Source organism: Numida meleagris, chromosome 5 (genome assembly GCF_002078875.1).
Source record: "Numida meleagris isolate 19003 breed g44 Domestic line chromosome 5, NumMel1.0, whole genome shotgun sequence".
NCBI lineage: Eukaryota > Metazoa > Chordata > Aves > Galliformes > Numididae > Numida > Numida meleagris.
Genome location: NC_034413.1, coordinates 2,808,983 through 2,836,444, shown reverse-complemented (window position 1 = coordinate 2,836,444; position 27,462 = coordinate 2,808,983). Strand labels below are relative to the sequence as shown.

At 40.8% G+C, this 27,462-nt stretch overlaps 1 protein-coding gene across 4 annotated transcripts in view; it reads right to left on the bottom strand.

Annotated features, from left to right (window-relative positions):
• The window catches only part of ADAM12 (ADAM metallopeptidase domain 12), a 170,633-nt gene that overhangs the window by 56,653 nt on the left and 86,518 nt on the right, over nucleotides 1-27,462 (bottom strand). For all 4 annotated transcript variants that reach the window (XM_021398772.1, XM_021398773.1, XM_021398775.1 and 1 more), the window contains exons 4-7: nucleotides 18,641-18,719; nucleotides 14,992-15,068; nucleotides 4,987-5,164; nucleotides 338-403 (exon numbers count right to left, since the gene is read on the bottom strand). In XM_021398772.1, the coding sequence (XP_021254447.1) occupies nucleotides 338-403; nucleotides 4,987-5,164; nucleotides 14,992-15,068; nucleotides 18,641-18,719 (400 nt within the window). The remainder of the gene's footprint in view (nucleotides 1-337; nucleotides 404-4,986; nucleotides 5,165-14,991; nucleotides 15,069-18,640; nucleotides 18,720-27,462) is intronic.

The following is a 27,462-nucleotide window of genomic DNA, read 5'->3' as shown; positions in this document are numbered from 1 at the left end:
CTCCAAACAGTGACAGTCCCACCAAGGGCCGTCAGAGAACGCAGTGAAGATAAAACCAGTTCATGGGCTGTGAATTTTCATTTGTCACACCTTGAATTACTGCCAGATATCTTAATTACCTGTGAGTGTCACATTCCTTATGAAATATTGCAAGAAAGAACTATCAGTGTTGCCCTACCTTCAAGTACCTTCCGTTGCCTCGCTCTGTAGAAGCATGACTTACGAAAGCCCCAGTATTTTTTATTGGAAGCACATTCCTTGTAATCCCATAGAAACCAAAATGAGCTACTCGTTTCCCACCTGTGTTTCCCATGTCCTTTTATTTTAAGTCTCTTACCTCACGATTATCCGCCACAATGACAAGCTCCACATACTTTGTCGTCTTCAGAGTCTCCCTCTTGTACTGTCAAAAAAGACAAAAACAGTATTCTATTGGATTTCTTTGTAATAAGTGACCCTTGGAATCAGCTCTTCCCCAGTTCAACGCAGTGCTTGCAAGAAGAGATGCAAAACATCTCAGATTCCCAGCCTTCCTTTTATCTACCTCAACAGAAACAATCTGTGTGATGCTTACAGAAAAACCCTCAAAACCCCAAACCAAACAACCGAGATTTGAGAAAAACGGTGCAAAAGATCTGTCAGCCTTTCAGGTTTCACTGCAGCTGCAGTGTTTGAGTTATCTTTCCTTAAAGGAGAATATTGTCTCCAGCAGAAAGAACTTTCCAAGGTACTTAAAGAAATGGTGAAATGACTTTATGTAAACATATTGCACTAACATCAGTAGGGAAAATGAGCAATGAAGGGATATTGAGTAAAGCAAAGGACAGATCAAGTAGTCAACTGAGCAATTATGTAGAAAAAAAAAATTAAAAAAACCCCAAAACCAAGACCAAAACTGCAGGAAAAAAGTCTACCTAAATGAACTATCAGTGTCTGGAGTAGAAAACTATAATGCTTAAAAAATAGATGGCTTACTCCTGATTTTGTATCTGTATATTCACATAAGAGAGCGCGTCACACTACGTGCAGTTCCAAATGCAGGTCTGAAGTACAGTGCTTAGCTCCAAAAAGATAACTGAAGAAAATTAAATGATTTTGTAATCTTACTAATCATAGGACAAGTCCTCTGCTACACTAAATTTAAGAGACACGTTAAAGCCCATAGAAGTCCTGTGATTTACACCAGCTGAGCATCTGTTGTATTATTTCTGCCATGTCTCTGGAATAAGACAGTTAGGGAACAGAGGTCCAAGTAGCACATCAGATCTTTGTGCCAGAATTAAGCAACTTCAGCAGTTGCATGACCTACTAATGACCATGATGCTCCTTAACCTAAAACACAACTAAAGCTTTTCAAAGCAAACAGTCTTTCAAGGCAAACTGTGCAATCCCCTTCAAAACTGTGTCAGTAATGGAAGTCACCATTCTGTCAAATTTCACAAAGTTTTCTTGACACAACCAAAATGTTTCTCCTTGCTATCTGCAGACTGATTTTGAATGGTTAGAGGAAAGTAATAGATGTAACCTTCAGTTACTCTAGCATTCTAAAGTTAAAATACTCATATTTAATAGTGCTACACAGCCTTCAAACTACAATAACTAGAAAATATTAATTTCCATTTAGACTGTTTCTGAACTAAGAAAGCATTGGAAGCTACTATTAATGAACTAAGAATCAGCTGCACTTCATGGGGTTAGACTTATTGCTGGTCTGGCAAATGAGCACGGGTAGATATTCTTACACCTTCTCTTGGTACTGGGTTCTCTGCCATCTTTTTTTTGCTCTACTGGAAGCAAGTGTCACCAGAATGTGGACATGATGTGTGCATGGACCTGATGCCCGTGCCTCCTCTGCCATGCAGGTCATCAGGCAGCAGGACACCCAGGAGCCAGCACATCTCCTCCTGCTGCTTCTGTACCAGCAGCAAATGGGGTTTGAAGGGTCTCAGTGGACTTCAGCTGAACCTGTAGTGCTCTGGCAGAGCTTGATTCACCTCTCCACCACACAATGAACATCAGCAAGATGTTCTGTAAGGCAAATGGCTATGTGGATTTTGTTTGTGACAGAGCTGGTCTCTCAGACACTGAATGTCTAATATAAACCCAAAATTTATTATGCAGTCCCGATTAGAGACATGCCCCTAAGATGCCTCTGGTCTTCTTCTAAATGGAGAGTGAAAACTGAGATGCTACCCAGGTGCAAAGTTATAAGAAGGGCTCTGTTACCCCAGTCAGTAAGCCATTCATATTTTACCAAAAGTAAAATTATGTGGACTGAAGAGAGTTAGCCTGAGAGAAATTGGCTAGCAGGGTATAATCATATAAGCCTCTGATGACTGATTTGCATAATGAATCCATTCCTGCAATTTGCCTGAAGGCTATGTGTATTCCTTGGATATGATATTTATTTATAAGATGTACCTAATTATCCCTTCTTTCAGTCTGCTTTCTGCAGCCAACTGCACCAACACACAATCCAGTGCCTGATTTAATCACTCAGAGTTAAAATGAAGAGCCAATAATACAGCTGTGACAGATATACAAGAGGGGAGACAAGACACTTTTTTTGACTGATTGCTGTCCTGCTCCTCTGCTTCTCCAATACCTGATCTTACTGCAAAACTGCTGTCCTATAACACCATATATTTTCAGTGCTCCCCTGCCTGGGAATCAGCTTAGCTTGGATTCACAGTGCAACGTTGCAGCCTCTCTCTTTCTCTGTGATCCAATTCCCAGATCAGCTGATCTGTGATCCACCAGGACCACTGAAATGGCTGTTTTGTGTGGCTACAGAGAAAAGCCATACTAGAGGGACTATATCACATGCAATGATTGCTTTCTGTAGGATCCTCTACCAATGGAGCTTAACCTGGATGCCACACTCCCTGCTGCAGTTTGAGGGCCCCCTGCATTATGAAATGACTCAAAATTTATATATACCCAGCCCTAACTGAGAAAAATGTGTCTGCCCACACCTGCTGTACCATCTGACTTGATCTGTCAAAACTCATGTTTGGATCTGGGAAGCTGAGTCTATTGTTTTTTCCATCGTTTATTCATACATAAATCTAAACCAAAGGCTAGTCTAAATCTGTGCAACATTGATCTAACATTTCAGCTCTGCTCAATAAGTATTTACTGAACGTAGATATGTGAAAGGTCAGTGAAATAAACTCAAAACTACCTCAAGTCTGCCAAGAAACCTGAAATTTTCATTATGCCCTAAACCTGACTCTGGATTTGTGCTTACTTCTGTGACCCAGTATAATGTGGAGCAGCCTTGTGTCTCAATAATTTGCAATTCATCATTATTCAGTGTATCCTGACAGCCTACTTAGTTGATGACAACACCGAAATGTGAAAATTCAGTCCACATATTACATTTGACAACTTCCAGAATTCATACATTAAAAGCGTAGCCAGCATACTCATTACAAGCATTTTACCCAACTCTGTGATGTGGTTGGTGACAGGTTTCATATTTATGTCCAGTGAACCATTGCAACAATATCTTTCAGATATGTAAGGTGAATTCTAACGTGCAGTTGAAGCCATCAACAGAATGTGAGAACCATGAGGGCAATCGTGAAATTGTTTTGAATGTATCAGATTTATACGTATGCTTTTCATTTCAGTTGCCTGGTGTTATGCTGATTGCCTCTGCACAATTCACTTGAATGTCCCAAACATTTTGGGGAAACCTTAAAGATGCGAAAAGTATCTTTCCATGCACATTAAATAATTTGAAAGTACAGCTATTAGGGTGTGGTACGACCTACAGAAACACTCTGGCTTGGTGTAGAAACCTATATTTGAACCTTCATTGTAAGGAAGCCTGTACTGGCAGAGCTGCATTTACAGAAAGACAGGCTGGAAGGCTTTCTTCCGTTCTTAGGTTTCCCAGAAAGAACACAAAGCGCATGTCACAGATGTATTTATGATATCAGGGTGCATTAATACAGAATATTTCAGCAGAAATCATAAACAAAACTCATGCAGATTAATGTCAGCACTTTCAACCTACAGACTTCACACCTTTTCAGAAAAATGCTTAGCCTGTGAAGTTGCATCTGTAACAGCTAATACAAGATTTTTCAAACAGAAAGAAATTTGGACAGATAATGCTCGACATTCCTAAAATATAAAATAATTTAATTCCACTACATAACTAAAATCTGGTAATGCCATTTAGGTTACTTTCCTTAACAATTAACTGGATGGGTTTAGTAGTACCTGTAACTATAAAGCACAGAATGTGACATTTAATAAATTATGAGGTCAGAATTGTATCATTGTATAATTTCTTAACATCTAAAACAGTCTTTCCTGCAATCCACATCCAACATGCACATTAATTTGTTATAGTATTTTTTCAAGTTTTCAGTTCATCTCATTTTCTACCGTTTCCATTAGTGAGATGCATTTCATGTTAACTGCACTCCTTACATAGAAACAATTACAATAATACAACTGTAAGATAATATTGTGAGAATTTGTTTTGTCTGCACAGGATACTTTCCTGTTAGAACGCATAGGTTCATTTAGGTTTTAAAACACTATTCTCAATGCATCACAGCTCTCATGTTCTTTTCCACCTTGGCTGGCCAAGAACTTTTCCAGACATTGCTCAGTGCTCTTATGGGGTCCTAAATTGTTGCTATAATCATACATGAACAAAATATATTACTATGGTAGTATGAAACTTTTCCTGTGCTATCTCATTACCAAAAAGAATGAGGAAAAGCAATAAAGGAGCGAGAAAAAGTAATGAAGCTTTAGCAAATCTTGTAAGCACATGCCTAACTTCAGGCATGCTCTTAAGCACATGTCATCAACAGAAGTTGACTGTGTGGTTTAGCAGTAGTCTGCTCAGTAGGGACATAGGAAATGAGTCTGGAACAATGAGTTATGGCTGACAGCGTTATGGAGATGCTACCAGGAAGGTACTTAGCAAACTAGAAACATAAAACCACAGCATGCACCTACCCTGCCGGCTTGAGAGTGGTGTGATGTGTCAGCAGCCGTCATGGCAGAGACGTCCAACTGGTGGCCACAAGACCCTGGAACTATTTTCAAGTTCTCTGCTCGGTAGATCTTGTGTTCACTTGCAGCCCCTTCTAACGGCTCCAGAATGTAGCTTTTGTTTTCAAACACAATAATTCCCCTGTTACATGAGACAGCAGAGTAAGATGCATGGCTTTCAAGAACAAACCCATGTTTGTCTTCTACAAGGTTACAACAAGTTTTAATAACAAAGGAATACGAAAAAGCAAAACGTTGATTTACAATATCATGGTCGGGTGGAGCAGGAAACATCAAAGCTGTATATTTGTCATTACAGCACACTACACCTTACAAGAAGCTATGGCTCAAAGAAAATTTTCCTTTTCTGAAATGTCGTGCTGTAGAACAAAATTACATTTGTGTTTTATGTGTTTTCCATTCTCCCCGTGATGCATTGCCATTGCTGACTAGAGTAATGATGTGCGTGCTTCTGAGGACCCGTTGCAAACAGGAATGAACAAAAGTGTGGTGAAATGTTTTTACAAGAGAAGGTACAGAGTGAAAGAATTTATTATGATCTGCAGACACCTTTTAAACCAAATGCTGATGCAAGCATCAAACCTGCCAGATGAAAGAGGCACTAGAGTATCAAAACGAGTTATTAAACTCTGCACCGTGGGGCAGTAAAATGCAGTTCAGAAATATTAACTAAAGGATTCCTGTTTAAAATAACTTACTTCCCAAAAATGTATTTTTTACCACAATACCCCGAGTTATCTGAGGATCCCAAAGGTCTTCCACCAACAAATGCACTCCTATCGCGTTACTGGCAGCTGCAGTGTGCAAAGAGGACATCAGGATGGCATGATAACATAGGAAGGCACAGGTTAGGTTTACAGTCATCTCTACCCGAGTTCTGTCTGCAAGAGGAAAGCGTTTAGTATTCAAAGTCTGACTTACTATTGTCTAACTAGTATCCCAAGCACATACTGTCAACTCAAGAGGGTCTTAGTTCCTGCATCAAACTGAATATTGAGTTTCCTTAGGCAATTATGTGACCAAAGAAAGGCATCCCTTAAAATCCTTTTATTTTTAGCTTTTTTTTGTTAAATATTGATAAATATTTGATTATGTGGTGTAGCAAGTACTCATCATTTAGACGCTACACTGAATAGCGTAGTTTCCATGTATTTAAATTATGAATGCATAAATCCCTTCACACTGGCAAAATTTCAGCAGGAATACTACTATCTACCTAAAATTCCTATACTATAAGCATTGTAAGACCAGTGCATGTCTCTATACAATTCTACAGAAGGTTTAAAAAAGGAAAAAAGCAGTGGAAGGAACCAGAGGCAGGTTAATGACATCGTAAAGATTGATATAAAAATAAAAAGTGAAATTATTTGGAAAAAGCTGTCCTGGCTATTCTGATCTTAGAAATACATGATAAAGAAAGTCCCAATCAATTAACTGAAACTTTGGTTTCAAGCTGACAGTCTATTTGTTAACAAACACCCTTCGCATTGGCTTGGTTGAACCAATTTGTTGGTTGTTGGTTCACTCAAGCCAACAAATGACCATTTCATGCAAACCATAACAGCTAGAGGTCCAAGGAAAAACAAGACTGGTAATCCACGATATTAAAAAGGCTGTTCAAGAGCATTCACAGTAACACCTCCAACGAAAGGAGAGTACTGTACTGATTTGAGCTGAGAGTCAGGCTCTGATAATCCATCTGCAGCTTCCTTAGTACCCTTGGCAAATCAGGTAAGATGTATGATTTACCCATCACACAGGCATGCTGTGTGTGATGGATGAGAGCTGGAAAAGCAGGACTGATTTATTACAGCAACCTTTGTAGCAATAGCTTGGATACACGATAGCACGAATGACATATGGGAGACCTCCAAGCCCGTTGTGATGTGATTCAGTAACCTTACAATCTGCAGTTCTAAGAAATTATTTTAAGATCTGCCTTATTCCTTGAAGAATTTAGGAAACTAGGACAACATATCCACTTTACTCCAACAATCAGCAACTCTGTAATCAGCATAATCAAGTAAGGGTTGTTGTTTTTCCCTTGTGCAATAAATCACTTAATTCTGGAGGCTTCTGGAACCAGCAATGGAGGCAGAAGTCCATTAGTCACTGTTCGAAATGGGCCAGCCTGACCATCTCCCTTTACTAACAACTCCCAGACAACATGAAGCCATGAAGGTTTTGTTTTTAATGTTTAGCTTCATTCCTCCTAGAACCTTAGCATATGTATATATATAGAGAGAGAGAGACACACACATGTAATTTTCTTTAATTATTTACAATGAAGAGGGAGAGACTTAATACCCTTTATTTTCCTTCCCCCCATAAATGCTAGGTTTCCAACACTTCCTTTGTATACCCAGGTACTGTCTAAAGTAACTCACAACCCCTCATTTTCTTTCACTGCAGGACACACAGACAAATGAGCAGACACCAAAGCGATTAACTTTGTTTTCAGTGGAGCAAATCAGTGCTAGGACAGCCTAGTCAACTTGCCACCGAAACTCCCTTCACAAATGACAGCACAAGCCTTTAAGAACTGTACCATCCTTTGCATATGAAGTAATCCCATGGTAAAATAGAAATCTGTAGTTTGGGATGAAGGAAAGAATAGCTTTTATTTAATGCATTTTTGTCCTTTGAGCACTGCCTGCAGGACACCTCCACCCAGCTTGTGACCATCCATAACAAGATAACAGATATCAAACATGAATTCTCTTGGCCAGCTCTCTTTTTTGCTAATTTTCTTCTCCTATAATCACATTTTCCATCTTGACCATTGCCAAGCATGGCACTTACAACTGGAACAAAAAAGATGGTTTCTTATTTGACGTAGCAGGATCTGATGAATGATACTTACCAGCCTTTCATAACTGAGAATTTGATGCAAATTGAATATACTGGTAATTACTCTTTTCAAACTTTTCTGTTTCAAAAAGCCTCTGTTACGGTGGCTCTCTTATACTCCCGAGTCAGCCCATGTTCCCCAAAGACTAAGATGGAACAACTTTCACTTCTCAGGAGACGTTAATGTTAAATAATACAACGCTTTTCAGAAGAAGCAAACAGTGTATTAAACTAGAAAATCCCAATCAAAAATGACACAAGGAACCCCAAAGGTATTTCAGCAACTCCATGAATGCTTGAGAGGCAGCTATGAGCAGACAAAAGACCAATTTCTCTAGAAATCTGTGAGATTTCCACCCTTACTTCAACAGAAGATTACCAGAGTTTCTGAACTTAGACATACTGGGGGGAAAAAATGCAATATAAAATATAATTTTTAGGTCTCCAGTTATCTAACCCATGGTGTCTTCATTTTCTCCAGTCTCATATGATAGCGATACTAAAAACTCAGATCTTCAAAAACAGCTGAGCAGGAAAGACAAGACAATTCAGCTGCCATCTAAAACAATCAGGCTCACCAACACTAGTAGCAGAGGGGGGGGGGGGGAAGTAAAATCTACATAGTGCAGCATGTCCAGACATCAGTTCATGGGCTTCATGCCAACTGGAAGCAGCTTCAGTGTGGTCTTGAGCCCAAGCTGATATTTCACTCTGCCTCTGAGCAGGGTTGGAGCCCTGCTCATGTCTGGGGCTCAGCACCAAACAAACCACATCCTCACTGCTGCTAATCAGCTCAAAATATGAACAACTCATTGGTATTTTCCTATTACATACTATTATATGACACATGGACATACGGGGATAGGTTATGATGGGAACTCTCACTCCATCTCAAGGCAAAAGAAATTGAAACATAACTTAAGTAACTAATTTGTTATCAAGTGCTGCTTACCTTGCAAAGAATATCTCATTTAGGGAAATGTAATTTGATGGAATAAATCCTCTACTTAAATCAGCAATAAAAGCAAATGGGATTTTTTTTATCCTCTTAAAAAGTAGGAAAAAAAACCACCCAAACAAAACCTAACACAAGGCCAGTCGTATTTCATAAATCAACAGGCTTTAGGAAATCTCAAAATATAAATGGGATTTTTCTTTTCCAACTTGTCAGCAGAAGCAAAGGCCCAGCCAACATAAACCATCAATGCATACTTGTCTGAGAAATTGTGATGCTGAAGTAAAACTTGGCTGGGACAGCATCACATGAAACCGTGATAGATTATTCTGCTGCAGCGTTAGGAGAAAGTTAAGTAAATCAATAAATCTGATATCCATGAATGCAATTAAACATTTGGTTCTAATGAAGCTCAAAGTTACACTCATTGCTAAACAATAATAATAAAAAGCCCTATTACCACTGGAATGTAGATGTTTTCAGCCTGTAAGAAATTAATTAGACTAGAGGGCTGTCGTGCTCCGCACCACACATTGACATTGAGTCTGCCTCTGTCCACAGAGGAAGATCGTACAGGACTCATGTGCTACTTAAAAACCTACAGGTCCTTATGTTGTAATTAATACCGCAGCTTCAAAAGTAAAGGTCAGATCCCATACAAATACAGATTTCAGTGTGTTTTAGCTGCACAGATAACAGAAGTGGAGCCTTCTGGTCCTGGAGTACTGTTCTGATGCCCGTGATGGAGGTGTGGCAATGAGTAACTGCCACATTTCTCAACATGTGTGATACCAGAAGGTGATCTGTGGAGGGATGAGGCATTTTTATTTACTTTTCCTGTAAATTTTACATTCCCAAGACTTGTCTAACAAGCTCCCAGGCGCGTAAGCAGGCAAACAAACAAAAAAAGGGGAAGAAAAATGAAGCCGTGAATGAAAACTTCACTTTTAGTCTGCTTTAATTAGTCGCAGATGAACACTTTATTGGGATAACTGAACTAGGTGGACTGTTTTTCTAATAGGTTAATCGGTCTTTAGATATACTCCAAATGGCTTGGCCATTTTTAAGCTTTAAAAGACCGGGGAATACAGAGAATGGGAGACAGAAGTACTCCTGTATCCACCACTGCCCTGGAGGCAGCCTTGGCCAGGCAATTCACCTCTTTCTGTGCAGCAACCCAGTTGCAAACAGGGTAAATTTTAGTAACCACACACAGTAACGTTCTGCTGAGGAACAGCATCACATGAGACTCAAGTAATACTGTTACAGTGCACATCAGAATTCTATTAAAATAGCAGGCCTGACCCACATCAACAAAGGCCAGCATCTCAAAGGGAGGTCAGAGCAGTAGCATTACTGGTTTTACATACTGCAGCAGCGGTAGAGGTGCTCTCACTCAGACACATCGTTAGTCAAATACATGTTTTATTCCAGCCAATGCCTTTCATTAACCTGAAAATATATTCTAGAGCACAGCATCAAAAATGTAGTCATACCCAGAGAATACTGTAGCATGCACTTAATCCTTCCTCAGCGCAAGACAGACATGCCCAGAGTGAATATATATTGGCCTGCAACTTTGATGCCTGGAATTTAAGCAAGGAGATATTGAATCAAAAGTGATAATGCAATTCCACGTCCAACATTTGAATGGCAAGAAACAGTAATTGTGTTATCAAAAGAAGTCAGATGTGAGCTTAACGGGGAGGGTGACCAGGCTGACGAGTGAAAGCAGAGAAAGGTGAAGGAGAAAAGAGATGGTGGCACCAGCACCTGTTTAATGAACGCACTTACTAGTATCATGCAGCACGTAGTATAGTCATAAAAGAAAGCTTGACTGAAACTTGCACATCACATTAAGGCTCATAAGGTGTTATTTCAAGTCACAAAATGCATTAAATGTTGTTTTTGATAAATGCTGTTAGACATGACAGGAGGGAGAAGGAGCAGGCTCAACCTATTGGGTAGGGATCATCTCTTATGCTTGTTCCAGCGGTAGCAGCGATGCCTGAGGGCATACCACAAACACAAGGACAACAGGCACAGAACTGTCCCCTTCAGCTAACCGTGTCTGGGACCCAGTGAGTTTGACCAGCTCTTTTGACAAATGGATGGCTCTAGTATTGCCAGCCTCGTGCTGCATAACCATGTAATCCCATTAAGAATGACTGCCTACTGCAACCCTACTAACACCACTGTGGACACAGTATCTTCCAGTTACTGGTGGGGATGGACAGTGACTGAATACTTCATACACGTGAATGGGCTCATTACCGGGCAATTAGGTAACACTGAGAGATTCTCAGGATTTTCAAGAACATCACGGTGTTATAGGAAGAAAAGGCTTCCCATGAGATTTGCATCCCTTAAGTACCGAGGCACTTGTGGGAGCCTCCCACCACTGAGGTTGCAGCAGATGCTTCTGGACCTGCACATCCCCCTGCCAGCTCCTGCACTTCAGCACAGATCACAGAGGCTGTGCTCTTCTTCAGGCTGCATTTTTGTGTATACACCAGCTTCTGCACTTGCAGAGAAAGTAACGGGGAAAAAAAAATAAAAAGAAATCACTCAAGCGTATACAGTTTTATCATAGAAGAGTTGTGTGGTGGCTGCAGGCCAAAACTATTTGCTAAAACCTTGAAGAGCCTCTGAACTAGATAAACAGAAGGGTATTTCCACAAGACAGGAAGGAAACAACTGTGTTTGGTCAGGTGTTCACCTGCCCAGAAGCTCTGACAATCTAATTGGCTTTCTCATCTAGACAGAAGCACTGGAAATCCTGATTGCCCATTGTTCCCATTCATCAGATACGGCACCTTTCCAGCACTCAGCTCTTCCTCCTCTTGAGGACCCAGCAGGACACAGATTGCAGCATGGCTGTACTCTCCCCTAACGTGAAATTTAGGCTGCTGTCAGCATCAATCCAACTATTTATGCCTTTGTAATCCTATGTAAAATGAGCCACTCAAATGTTATGTCTGAGAGGATGTAACATAGCTGCAGTATGGTAGTGTCTATAAATACGAGACCTGAGTATACCTCTCACTTAACTTTATATCCCTCTCCTCCACCTCCCTGAAAAATGCAAACTAGTCTAACCTGCCTTAGCTTGCAGATTTCACACTTCATTCTTTTTTGGATCTGATGATAGGCAGACTAATCACGCCATATTTATAAGCTAACAATGCTTCCCAAGTGCCCAACCATACCCCATTAGCACTTGATGGTCATATTAGACCAAGAACAAGGTTCCACCAGACCAGCACCCTGCCCAAGGCTGGCCAACAGCAGATTCTTAGGGGTAAGGCATAAGAGCATAAAAAGAACTTGACAGACTGTTGTCCCAGCTCTGACAGTGTAACTGTACAGGATGTCTTAGGGTTTGACAGGCCCGGAGAGGCTCCCCCTGCTCCCCTCCCTGCGTTGTCTCACCATGTTTGGAATCTACTGACACTTTTGCCACTAACACTACCTGTGATCATGAGTTTCAAAGCTTCATTATGTGGTGAATTAAAAAAGCGCTTTCCTTTGCTCTAAAATTTTGTTAGATGCCTTCTAATTTTAAGGTTTCAGAGAATATTCATAATTGTCCCCTCTCCAGCATGACATTCAGTCTAACTTCATCATACCCCTTTTCTCCATCATCTCCTTTCAAAACTGACAAATCCTAGTCTATTTTTTGAATAAAAGCCATTCCATACCTTTGATCATCATTTTTTGCCCCTCTCTATATCTTTTCTAGATATAATGCTTCCTTTTCTGAAATGGAGGTAAAAACAAGAATTCAATAAGTGAGTGCACTACAGATCAATAAAAGTGGCAACGAGGGGTTTTGTTCTATCCCCTATTTCTGTCTCAGTAACTCCTGTGATCCCTTTTTGCTTCTTTGACTAACTCAGAACACTTGGGTTTCATGCTATTATCTGGAATCTCTCCTTTAACATTAGTTTCATGCCTTTTAATGAACCCTGGGGGAAAAGACACTGCTCCTACCCCTGCATGCCTGATGTATGGTGGGTGTGGGGGGGATTTGGGTGCTTGGAGATGTTGGTGAGCCAACAGCTTGCACTTCCTTTCACTACATGTGTTTCAGGCACTCCGGCTGCATGAGGTAGGTAAGAATCATTAAACGGATTTCACAGATGGAGAGACCAAGACAGAGAGATACGTCCAATTCAGTCAGGAGCTGTCATAAAGCCAGAAACAGCCTCTCTGAGGAGGGCAGCATTTCCTGCCAATGCTGCTGCCGGTGGAAGGGCTGCCCCAGGGACGGCCCTCACGCGGCCTGAGCTATGGAGCAGTTCTCAACTCTTCTGTTTCCCCTGATGTTATTTTAAGACTGGATCACATGCAGTAAAACTATCCACCCACGTTCTCAAGGGACACAGCGCTACTGTAATGTTTTGGTGAGAGAGGTATATCATGACCTGCGGGCCTGGTTCTGAAAGATGCTCGGCGCTCCCAGGGCCTCAGCGCGGCCATTTGGGCTCTTTGTTCCCAACAAGTTTTAATGAGGGCCTGGATCTTTCAAGGAGCTGGCAGCTCATTATGAAGCCTTAGAACCAGACGCCCCTGGCTCAAATCAAGCCCAGGTGATGACTAGAAGCTATTACCATTGGCTACAGGCTGCAAAACAAATTTTGCAGAATAACTCCACAGGCACCCTTATCACATGCTGTCATCGCTCATGGATGCTGCCTTGAACAACTTCAGCAGTGAATGCAGCAGTTACATGGGCATAGATGGCAAGATACGGCCTGAGTTCTGCTAGAGCAGAAACTTGTGTTGCCTGAAAAAGAAGTTGCTGCCCACTTTCCCATGGGGAAAGGAACCTAATAAAGGCTTGAACTTTGAGGATTAATCTGCAGCGGTGCCAGATGAGAGAAAAACATCACTGCTAGCATCTTGACATATCTGACTACCTAAAACTGGGAAAGGATTCAGCAAGCTCAACATTTTTAAGAGGAGGATGAGCAAATTAGAAAAGAAATAAAATGCATTTAGCGTGGGGAAACCATTTGTCCTGAACATGCTTTTTTTCCCTAGATGGGCCTGGAACAAGACAGCAGTGCAGACCCTTTCCTGCAGAATGCACATGTTCCCTGTGGACCTTCCAGCAGTGCAATCCATTTAGCAATGCAGTGCTTCAAGCACCGAGAACACTGCACTGTATTTTTGCAGACTGTGAGAACAACTGCTGAACGCACGCTGCCATGGTTCACGCAAAGGGTTCATTAAAGCAAACCTGTGGAAGACAGCAGATAAATACTGAAGAACCCTGAAAATCCCTCTCTGTGTGGGAATGATCCACAGGAATCCAACCCACTGCTGTGAACAAGAGGGAGAGCTGTCCTGGTGGCAAGCTGTGCTCTGCTCTTCTCCATTCCAGAGCTCCAGTATAATAGCTGTGATAATACTACTATTGCACAAAATGCAAAATTCAAGGGAAAAAAGAAAAAAAATAAGACTCCAGCTACTCGTGCTGTTTGTAGATAAATTAAACAAACCCAGAAAAGGTTGAGGCAGCTGGAAACCTGACAGGAAAACTAGGTTTTCCAGGGAGAACACTAGAGCCAATTTACAGTTAATTACAGTGATTTGGAACAGCTCTGTGAGTAAATACCAGCCTCTGATTGTCCAAGTAAGGAAGATAATTGTTTCCTGAACTGTGTCCATTGTGTATTTAAAATGTTGTCAGCCTGTTTCTTTCTCCAAATCAGAAGAGATTTTCTTTTCAGCAAGACGAATCTGCTACTTTTCTGTTAACGAGCAGCTAAAATCTGAACAGCGAGCATCATACCTGCCATCATTGCAGTTTATTGAGCTCCACACCAAAATCTTTTATCGACTAGGCTGCTGCCCAGTGCACCAGTTGCATCTGCAAAGCAGTCCTGCATCACTGGTGAAACAGCCAGTGGGCACTGCCAGCCCCAAAACGTGCCAAGCACCTAATTGCTGCAAGAACCCCCATGGACATCCCCAGCATTGCATTCTAAATTCCATTTCGCTCTTCGGTGCAGCAAGGTAAATGAGCTTACAAAGATTGTGGAACCCTTTGAAAAGCAGATATTGGTAAACCAAAACTTAGTGAGTAGAAAGATGACTTATGAAAGAGTTAAAGTGTTACTAAAACGTTGTCTCACCTGAGTCCAGAGCAGGTACTGAGACTGACTGACGAATTGGGGTACCCTCGTACGTAGCCGTGGTAATAGCAGTGACCCTGATTGCAAGAGAAGAGAAAATATGTCAATGCTCTTAGCAATCTTATTTTTCTCAAGGTTTCCCACCTCCTTCGTATCAAAGCTATTTTCAATTTCAGGCTACAGCATTCAGAAGCCCACTGACAGCACCTTTCCTTCCCCACTAAATATTCACAGCATTAACTTAACAGTCCAAGGCGTTCCTCAGTTGAAACCCTGACTGTATTTAGATGGCAGAGGATTGGGGTTATTTTTGTTTTTAAAGAATATCTGCAGAGTTTAAATTTCATAACTGTGACAATCTTATTTTTTCTGATGTTTTATTTAAAGCTATAGTATAGAACACCTTACAAAATTACAAATCAACTGACATATTTTACTACTTGCTTTAAACACACGTACTTGTCTTCAAGATCTTCTATGTCCAAGTATGCCTATAGGAGACAGTCATGCACAAAGGCAGGTATAAAAAAAAGACAATCCTAGCCACAGAGTTTGGGGGAAAAAAAAAGCAAGCGAAGGGGAAGGAAAGCAGGTTGGAAAGGAAACCTTTTACTGAATCACCCAACCGACTGGCTGCACATTATTAAGAGCAACCACGACTAAGAAGGTCTTCTATTTTGAGAGGCAACAATCCAATTTCATTTTGCAGCTAGGTTATTGTATTTCCTTAATAATTCACTGCTTGCAAAAAGCACCCACAACAGAGATCCTTTCTCTGCGCATAGACGTATCTGTCTGGAATCAAGGTTAATTTTATTGTTGACTAAAGGTTATATTACATTGCCAATTATGTGACTGACTGGAAAGCAACGACTGTGTCACGTCCAGCATTTCTTTTCTCATGGCGCCTTTGAATGCCACTTGGAAACTGAAAATACCATTGTAAAAGGTTTCTATCTTATTAGTGCAAGGGAAAGTTATCACTCACGCTCCAACCTGACAGTCATCTCACTGTGCCTTTTATTACTTGGTTCATCCACATCTAACTGGCTGCATCAATTAACCTTTTCAGTATTGGGGCATGGTTTTCACTTACAAAGCCTTACAAAGACTTCTGAAGACCACCTTGATTTTGTTACAGAAAGCAATAACTATGAAAATATTGTGCAAGATGGAATGACTGAAAGATATTTGTTTAGAGCATTTGCGTTTCCAACATAAGCAACGGAACACAGCACAGCAAGATAAGACTCGTATTCAGAAAGTCAGGACAGCTTTTATCAGTGATCAAAATGACAGTAACAAGGTAATAGTATTTTAACTCTCCGGTATTTCTATCATCGGTACTCATAAAGAGCCAGTAGCTTGTTAGCAAGGATAAAGCCACAATAAAAGGGAGGAAGTCACAGACTGAATTTTTGGGGGATGATTGCTTCAGTAACAATTGCTGTGGACATTAAGGCTTTCAGCATGAGTAAGCTATTTCACTCTATTTCAATATTACATGTTACACTCATCTAGCTGCTAAGAGCGAGAAAATAAGAGCCCTCCAAACAAATACTGACTCACACAGTATCCCTGACGCTGTGTAAAAACAAAAACAAAATCACTTTACTTGTGTCACTTAAACTAAGTCTAAGGCAGAGATGCAGCTCAGAGCTCTTAGGAAGCCAGTCGCTGGTGTCAACCAAAGCACTGAGCAAAATAGGAAGGGCGAGATGATAACTCGACCCACGCAGACTGTGGCTGCAGTGCAGCTAGCTGTCTTTATCAAAGAGTGAATTATGACAGAACTCCTGATTTCTTTCCCTCTCCACACACAACCTGCTATTTTATTAAATTTGAGCTTCTTGTTGTGGCCCATTTCACAGCTTCTCCAAGACCCACGCGCTACGCTCAGCCAAAGGTCCTTTAAGTTCCATACTAAAAATGTAAACTTAGCAGAGCGTGTCCTGCAATCGGACTGGTAGAAAATTGATTTCTAGTTCAATAACTCCACCAAACTGCAAGAGGTTGGGTTTTTTCCTTCCCCCCCCCACTCTTGCCAAAAGCTCTTTTATTCCTGTACCCTAGTATATGAAATAGATTACTCTCTAAAAACAAATAATTACCATGGCTGATTTGTCACACTTAAATTAGTACTCTATCCTTGCTTGACATCATTTAATAATGACCAGTCTTTGACAACTGCCATTTTTTTTTTTCAAGTGCTACGCAGCAGAAGAAGCTGGGCCCCAGCACACATGCCAGGGAAACCCCTAGGCTGCCTTAGGGTTCTCCAGGCAGAATCTGACTAAGCAACTTTTCATTAGGAAATTGCATTTGGTTTCAGCTAGACTGTACCGATGTCCACAGTGAAGAAGAGATAATAACAGTAAAATCTGAGGCTTAGCTTTTTTAAACCATATTGCAGTATTGAATGAAAAATGAATTCACTGTTCCCCTAAAAAAAATACATCTTCTAGACAGCAAAAAGAAATACTAGTGTTATTCATGACTTACTGCCATTTCCAAAACAGGAGATTTTTAGGTTGTTTTCTTTTTTTTTTTTTTTGGAAGGGAAAGCCTCACTGTCATTAGCCACACTCATATTCATGTTAATATTTGCTGCTCTGATCATGTGCTGTGCGCTTTTTACTTTCTTAGAGAATCTGTACAGCTTTCCTCTTCCTAAAACAAATGACTTTTCTACGGAGCAGATTTGGAAGAAGATACGAGCATCCAGCAAACAGGAAAGCATTGAAAGCTTTCACAATGATTGCTTTACTTGGGAGGTCCGGGGCGGTAATGAAGATGCTTCTTCAGAAGTAAAATGTGATAATAATGCATTTCACTGACACAAGCAAAGCCCATTATGGATGGCAACAGAGAGCACAATGCTTCTTCTGGCAACGTCAAAAAATAAATAACGTCACATAAGAAATACTTTATAGGAGCTGGGATTACTCAGCCAGATAAAAGATAAACTTCGTAATTAAAATCACTTGCTGCATTGTTTCTAATTAAGGCATTTATACTGTTTAGAGGACAAAAATTTTACTGCCTTAAAGCGCCTTTTATTTATTAAAAAAAGCAGTTTAAATTATTCACAATAAAAAGCATTTTGTGCTGACTTTAACCAGGAGCAGATTAGCCATACACACACATAGACGTATATCCATAACAGCCTGGTATGGTTTAGAAAACAAACCCAAACAACTCAGCCCCCAAACCCAGCCCTGGATTCCCAGTGCAGAAAGCCACCCAGGCCCTCGAGCCCACCAGTGGCAGCTTCTGCATAATGGCAGTCAGACAGCACTTTCTCCCCACCAGAACCTAAGGAACCTTTCCTCTTTAACCCTATAGCAATGGCTGCCTTCTTACAAAATCTTAATGGCTATATTTCCAAGAAGCTGAATAAATCTTACAGACGATGGGAAAAAAAATAATAATAATAAAAAAAAAATCACGCGGTTAAAACCCCACAGTTTCCCTTTAAAGTCGCTCTCTAAAAATTCCTGCGTAGGATCACAGCAGTCAAAAAGGTACTGAAGGCAACAATAAAAAAAGATCACTCATATTGCTGTTCCATCCCGCGGCTCAGATCCCAGCAGAGAGCACTTTGAGCTTTAACGATGAAGCATCATCCAGCCACGGAGCACAGCCTTACCGTGTAATTGCGCGAGAGAACCACATCAGTGCCATCCTTCAAATAATGTGTTTCTGTGAAGCTGCTGGCTAACAGGCCCCTGGAAAAAAAAAAAAAAAAAAAAAAGAAAAACAACAGAGCACAGCGGTCACATTAAGGCCACGTCACCTTGACTCTGTCCTTGAGCGGTTCCATCAGAGAGAGCAATCAAAGGCAAACATTAACGACACAGTGACTACCAGGGCTGTGCGTGGAATAGGAGAAAATATAGCACTGAGTACTGAAAGATGCAGTGCATGAGCACTTCCTTGGTTAATTGGGAGAAGCGTACAGCTTTCCAGATGGCTTTCTCTTCCAAATGAAGTCTCGGTATTGTATCACTCATGTAATTTTCAACATACTTCACTTTAAATCTGAGATCTAGGCATGAGAGTATTGTTAACTAGAGGTAGGTTTTGGAAACAGAAAATGTTTTTCCTGTGTTACTTTACTATATAATCATTCATTAATGCAACCCAAGACTATGTTAGTGCTCAGTAAATGAAACAAGCTTCCATTGACACTCAGGGAAAAACACTTCAAGAACGCTACAGAAGTCAGAGCACAGGGTTTATTTTCATCATCTGAAAAGGATATTCATTAATGGAAATCTAACGACTTGAAATAACACCTCAGGAGATGGTGAAAGACCACGTCTGTGATGAGAAATTTTGTTCACATTCACTCCACGCTTCCCCTCCTGCCTTTGACAATGGTATCAAGAATATTGACTTGCAACGACTGTTTTTCAGAAATGCCCAGGAAAGGAGTACTCATGTGACAACTGTGAAAAGATCCTTTTTGTAATAAACACATGGAACAGGGAATGCAGCCTCTGCCTTGGTAATAGTCCTGCTATTGATCTGTTTTTCAACTCTTTGTCGAAAGAGCATTTCTAACAAGGCCAGAAGGAAGAATATGTATGCATGTTGACTCTCAGGATAGGCCTTAGGCTACGATGCTCCTATTGAAATGCAAAAGCACAATATAGAAGAAACCAAAACTACATGTCCTGAAAGACACCCAAGGTCAGAGCTGGATGAGGCTCTGAGCACCCGACTGAGCTGTAGGTGTCCCTGTTCACTGCAGGGTGTTGGACCAGATGGCCTTTAAAGGTCCCTTCCAACTCAAACAATTCTATAATTCTAAATGCCCCCATCACCTGTAGAGAACTCAGGAGTTTTGACTACTGAAAACCTTTGGCAAAAGTTTCCAAAAAGTTCTGCTCCATTTCAAATATGCATTTCTCCTTTGGGATGGCTATTTGAACAAACCAGACCCTTTCAAAATTGAAATTTGGTTAATGTTGCACACGTCTATCTATCTATATATTTTGTGAACTCATGCACAGTATTGGTACATATTTCTTGCACTACGTATAAACATTACAACTAGAACACGAATATTTAATACTCATTATTCTAATGACTTGTTTGCATTCTGTTAATATCCAGCTCAGTCAAGATCAGGACCTTCAGGATCCGGTTTTGCTAGGAACTGTCTTAGTACTTATTAGAGAGAAAAACTGTTTTAAATGCCCACATCTTAAGGTAGGAGAAAAAAAAAAGGTGAATTAAACATGATGAAGAAAGAGAAATAAATATCAGCATAAAAGCATGAAGATGTAGCAAAGCTTAATGCACACAGTAAGCATTCAAGCACAGATTCTCAGTTCAAACTCTTCAGCTCGTGGGAAATATCAGCATATTAATGTATAATGAATGTTACAACACTGCAGCTTTTGGTGGGTTGTACAGGAACTGCTCTGGATCTCAGCCAACCCCCCACCCACAGCAGGATTTGGTTGCCTAACCAAGAGCCTAGTACCACTTTAGGTGGTCTATACATTTCACTAAGCAGCCCAGGACACCTCAGCCAAGATGTTCCAGATGGCACTTGGCACCCACACTTATCTCAGCCCTTGCGCCTGCAGCCTCTGGATGGCCTGCCTGAAATGAAGTGTGCTGTCTACATTTTCTACTGCCGTTCTCATTACCATCAAGAACAGCTGCTTTCTTAATTATCATTATTATTTATATAACTCCACTACAGGTTTTACGCTTAGAGGGCACTCATAAGTTTTGTAAAGGCAAAAGGTACGATCCCATTACTGCTGAAGCCAATAGTTCTGTTGTGCACTTTGTGGGAATGGGATTTCACATTGGATATCCAAGCAATTTTCATTTAATGGGACAAAATGCAGGCAAGGTATAGGGTAACAGATGTGGCGTAAGGGCAGTGATTGAGCAATAAACTCACTTTGTGCTCTGCTATTTCCAAAGTGTTCGACAGCAGTGATGATAAAGATGACCTTTCTGCTTCTGTTTGTTCTACCCTCAGGCACAGGTTTAGAAAATATTTCATAGGGTCATAGATTTTAATACCAAAAGTGAGCACTGTGGTCATCAAACTGACCTGTCACATTACATAGCTCATTTGACTTGAATTAGCCTTCTGATACAATGATTATGATGGAAGCAGACTGCCCATTCCCTTACTGTACAGAGCCCTCATATAGACTTCTCATGTTGAAGAAGCTATGATGAGCCTGATAAGTTTCTAACAGTTAATTACACTCAGCATAAGCAGCAGCACACTTTGTGCTTCCTAGCTTGGCTTTGTCAGCGTTCAGTTTCCAACCACTGTATCTCATTCCCTTGCATCAATGCTGCCTGCAAGACTCTCATAAACCCTTCTCCTCACTAAAGTGAAGAACTAGAGCAGGTGAACAAACTCCTCGTCTTCCTGTCATCAGTCTCCCTATCAGGCGTGTTTCAGGATGAGTTTGCTAATCTAGACCAATGGAAATGCCAGCTGAATGTTAAGAATTCCCTGTGCAAGTAGCTAAAGGCTGGCAGGAACAGCAAGATGATAGAGTCCCACTGTTTGACTAACCAAATAAAAAAAAAAATTGAAGTACATCTTCATGTAGGAGCCAAAGAAGGAATTCACATCATGGAAATTTCAAGTACAGCTGAAGAGCCTTTCAAAGAAAATGAGAAAGGTTCTCAGGAGCCCGCATTATTCTTAGTTTAGTAACTGAGACATCATTACTAAGACGTCTGCCTTCCTGCCATGTACAGTGCTAGTGCCGGCTTCAGAGTGAGCCAGGGGAAAGGTATGTCAGCATGGTAGAGGTTGGGGACTGACACAAGACACGTCGCCAGGGAGCCCAACAATTTCTAGCAGGGGAGGAAGCTGTTATCCCCACTTCCAGAAATGCCTAATATCCTAAAAGCTCTGCCACAGAATAAGCACACAGCACTAGTATCCGGGGACAGCAAGTCACATACTGGCATTTCTTGAAAGGTTATCAAAACTAAGTGTAACAAGCACTCCCATTCCACTACTGAGCGTGCACCACTTCACTTTGCAATTATGGCAATGATGTTTAACATACTGAACAACAAATTCAACATGTGTAGCTACTCAGTAATTTAATTACCTCCCTCAAAAAAGATACGCAACGTAACAGATTGATTTACATTTCTGTTTCTGACCCACAGTAAAGGAGATTAATGGAGTAAAATAAATTAATTTAGATGGCAAACTACTTAACCTAATTGGATCAATGTAATTCTGAAAGAGCAGGGATCAAAATAACATTAATATATCATAGTACAATTCATCACCATGTCTGGAGTCTCAAATGTTGCCAGCTACAATGCTCAGCAGTACCAGACAATTATCAGTTTTCTGCACCGCATGAAGAGGCAGAAACAAACGTTACCAAGAGTAACACCAACTGCTGGATATGATTAAAAAAATCAATTAAAGGAGAACCACAACTTTCTAATTAATTCTAAAAAAAGATGCAGAACTATGACTCTGGAGTTAAATAACTTATGCATTTAGTCACTGTTTGTCAGTATTGTGGAAATTTTCACGTTTCTCAGTGCTGAATTAATTAATAGAAGCTTTGATGGCCCAGAAGGGCTGGTTCTATCCCTCCTGATCTATGATGAAGTACAGCCCTCCTCATCCTCTGTTAGTCAGCATTAAGCTTACTTGCCACATTTGCTGAAATGCTTTCAGGTGCCAAGCAGCTTCGCTAGCCTGAGCCTCAGGGAGCACAATGAAGAATGTTTAAACTTCTAACCCTCACCTTTCCCGCCCCCCACCCAAGCGGAGTCTCAGGTGGTTTGTTTGAGAAGGGGAGAAAATGTCCTGTTTTAAACACAGGAAAATCTTTACTCAATCCATTTAATAACAGGCACAGTAATTTAACACACCGACTCTCACTTGTAAATGAGAAAAATCACTCTCTGCTCTCCAGGCACCGATATATTATTTCAAAAGGTTATAATGATATTTCATCACCCAGGGATCATCAGAAAGATGGAGTCGCCAAAGTTAGAGATGGAAAAAACCCACTGGATCACGCAGACGGCCTCCCTGGAAGCCAAGTGTCTCACAGACCAAACTAGGTTCTCTCTCATCGAGCTTCCAACGTCAAAATCAACACTGATCCCATCACTTTCAAAGGGAGATTACCCCGTGTTCCAACAGATTTTACTGTCATGATGCATTTCCCGATGTTTAGCCTTTTCTAGTTTTTCCTAGTTACACTTCTTTTACTCGCTGAAACAATCACATTTCCTCCTCGGTACATGTATCGTTCAGATAGGTACAGATTGTTATCACATTCTCTCTTAGCCATTCGCACATCAAGCAAAGCATGACGGGCTATAAAAAAGGACAAGAAGCGTGTGCTTCTCATAGTAGTGCTACTCAGGAAAAACCTCAGCATTATCACAGCAAGGGCAGACACCAGGGTTTCCCTTGGTGATACAGGATAAGTAAGTAGAGAAAACTCTGAAGAGTAAATCTCTTTCCAGGAGCACCAGAGAACACAATTATTCCTCAATTTATCTCCTAGGACGAAACTCCTTTGGTTGCCCATCTGTACCAGGACATCCCCTGGTGATACAGATATAAGGGAAAGGTAACAACATAATTACCCAGCAAAATAGATCTACGGACAGCAGGATCTGTCTCTCAAAGGTGCTGTATGAGACATCACATTGTCTAGGTGTAAAACAGTGCAGTCTGGACAGTCTGGTAGATGTTTCCTCAAAGCACTGTGCAACAGTGAGCCGCACATCACACATTTCAGAAGGAACATGCCTTGCTCTGGCATGGCGTAGAATATAAGGCTTGGATTCTGCTTTAGAGGGGAATCAGGGTCAGAGAAAGAAGTTCAGGTGCTGTGAACCTGTTGAGTTTTAGAGAGGAATGTGTTTTTACACTTCTGGGGTTCATGCTCTTAATTTTGCTTTTCTCCTTAACTTTTGTTTTGACTGACATCTAAATGTAGTAACATCACCCAAGAACTGGTGTTTTAGGAAAAACGTCAAATATTCCTGTGACTTCTTAAATGGAGAGTCAGCTGCTACTCCATGGAAGCACTGATCATATGAAGTCACCGGTAGCACAAGGCTGTCTCAAACCCAACGCTTCCCTTCTTGCAGACTTGCTGCCTGCAGCTCACACATCTGACCTTTACTTATACTTGTTACTCTCTCTCTTCCTTCTGAATGATGAAATGCCTGTTTCCCTCCCTGTTCAAGTACTGTCTCACTCTGTCATACAAATTCTTACTAGAAGCCCTCCTGCATTTTAAACCTTGCCTACAAATGGGGGAGGTGAGGAGAGAGAAACAGGATAAAATATAGGAAGTTTAAAAAAAAAAAAAGTCTTCTACATCTCTGCCTACTGACACCAGCAGACTCCATTAATTCTTCATCTCAATTCAGGTCATCTTGACCTTCATACTGGAATTAGTTATTTCTTCAGCTGTTATATTCCTTCAAAGGAATGAACACGTTTGTTAAGCCTGCTGTTTCTGCAGTGGTTATCTCAGTACAAGTGCCTCCTGATATTCACTACAGTGAGCTCAGCAGTGGCATTTTTCAATTCTTCTTTTCTCATTACAACATAACAAATGAGTGAAGCATGGGTAATGAGTTTCCCATGCATAAGCACCTAACATCATCCTATTCGTAAAGCCACCACATATTCTTTAAACATGTCACATTCTTCCTCCTTGTTTAATTATCTTAAGTGACTTGAAATGCTTTTGGACATTTTCCTACTGAATGTCTCCACTTCATGATATCCTATCTGCTGCACTCCAGTGTGCTGCCATAGAGGGACTGCAATGTCATAATTGAAGAACCCGAGAGATTAAAATTCACAGAGCTTAATTAGCACAACAGTTCTGAATAAAAGAGGGGAGCAAAATAAAACTATAATAGCCAGGGAATCAACCAAGCAGCCAAAATTTCAATATTAAGTCTATGGTAGTAGACTCTGGCCTATTTGACTTCATCTTTGGATAGACAATTTGAGTTGTTCATATGCCACATTTGAAAAATAGGTCTTTGTACCTCTATTCAGTTCTTTTGATGCAGGAATTCATATAATCCTGTGCCTACAGAGTTCATGTTAAAATCCCACTTGACCAACTCCAATACACTAGAGAAGCATCTGACAGTTTTCAGCATCTCTTCCACAGATTTACCCTCGCAGAGCTCCTTGTGAGGAATATTTCATATTACCTCCTTGAGCCTCCCTGTGCAGCAGTGTAATAGGAATCATGTTATCAGCTCAGCTGGGCAGCATGCCATGGAGAGCAAACCCCTTCGGTAAAGGCTCCGAAATACCACCGGCCACAAATTGCTGTCAGCTAAGGAGAGATGACAGGGCTTATTGGCCAACCGATTTTTGATGGAAAAATACAATTTTGTACATTTAGGGAAACGATGTAGTTTGGCTGCTTTAGAGGTATTTTACTGTTAGCTGCACTGAGTAGCTTTAATTTAGAGTAACGGCCGTGCCTGCGAAGCCCTGAAGCAACACGCCAAAAGTTAAAGAATTATTCTGGAAGTCACTACTAAACTACTACATCTCTGAACTATGTGGCAAAGATCAAAAGTAATGTGCACTACTGCGCTGCAGGTTGAACCCAAGCAAATTTACACAGCTCTGAGTACTCTGAATTGGCTTTGGCTAGACTAAAGACTAACACAGCTCTGAAATTCTGGCTCCCATTCCACGGATCTAGTTCTCAGATGACAATATTGTGGTTTCTTTACGAAATGCATACTTCCTATTATTATCCTTCCACTAAAACTTGTCCTAGATAATGGAGGGGCCTTTTTAACATGCTGATCTTGCACTCAGAATACACCACTTGAGTTACAGATTCAGGCAACACCAGAAAAACCACGGCTGAAAAGATTCACTAGAAAATATCAAGACATCTCAGAAGTGTGTCTACATGTATGCATACATAGAAGAGTCACTATATATCACAAGTGGCAGACAATATTTTAATGCCTTCTTTTCTAGCATCACAGTGCTGTCTATCACAGGAAAAAAAAGACTCTTTACAGTCCCCATGACACTTCTAGGATGGCATATTTTCATTAAATAGTAAGTTTGGAGATGCTGGGCTGGAAGGCTGTCAAAGTCGATTTGAAACGTTTCATTCAATTAAATGTCACTGGTAGCCAAGTAAGATTATGTTGTTTAACAGATGTCATCAGGCAAATTGTTTAACTATGCTTTCATCTGAATATTTCCGGAAAAGTAGAGAAATCTGCTTAAAGCATCCAGAACAAGTAGTCCTAATGTGGAAATTTTTTGTAAACATAGAAATTAAATTTAAGAAACTCCAATAAAAAAATAACCAGAATTTATTAAAAACTCATTAACAAGATGGAAATACTAAAGATGGAATTACTAAGGGTTCTATGTAAGTGTCTACAATGCTTTTGGAAAGCCTGGCTCTATCATTAGCGAGAAGTCATGGAGCCCAGGTTTGTTTGTACACTCCCATTCAAAAATCACAGCAACCTTGTAAATTTCTCCTTGCTTTTGAGTGCATGCCTGCAGGCTTGCATTTGCATTTTTAATTTAAATTTCTGCAAGCTTGCTGAAACTGAAATAGCAGTTTTATTTTACTCAACCCACGTTTTCTCCTTGCCACAAGAATGAGCCATTTGTCCCGAGTAGGCTTTACTCATATTTCAGTTGCCCAGCACCATTTACTTTCACAGATACATGTTCATCTTGCCCTACACCTCACTGCCTCTCTCACTAGCTTCCTTAAATTTGAGATGAAGAAGGCAGAGGTGTGCAAGGACACCTTTGTGCAAAACCTCAATTTTGGTCTCAAGCTTACAGGTATGGTACACACACTCATTTAACTGTAAGTAGGTGTAAGAGAAGAATGATTACTGTGGATTGCCAGAGTAAAGGACCACCTAATCCTATGCTCCACCTCCAACAGCAGCGAATACTAGAGAAGTAACAGGTGAAGAGGGCAAGCATACTATGAGTCCCTCACATACAGTATGAGATCATGATCTCCTGTTGATACTCTTTCAACACAACTAAGTCCTTCTGTCTTCTGGCTTCACCATTTCTTGCACAAGGGCGTAACTTCACGTTTTATGAACCAATTCTGTTGGGAGCACGCCTTCCATCACATTCCCCAAGGACTGGGGGCTGACCCTGCTCTTACTGACCCATCCCCAGCTCCATAAGCTGCTGGTATATGCACTGCAGGTGACCTGGGAAAGCCCAGGGTGATTTTTAATGCACTATTAAGTTATACTCTTGTAGGATGATGGCTCCTTTCCAACTACCTCTGCTACGACACATGACTTGGAATTGGGATGAAGTAATTTGTGTGTTTGCAGAACTGAAGCATGGGCCAGAATAATCAGGCTACCAGTAAGTTTATAGGGTGAAGGCTTATGAGAAAAAGAATGGGAGTTGGAATATTTCTCTTCTCT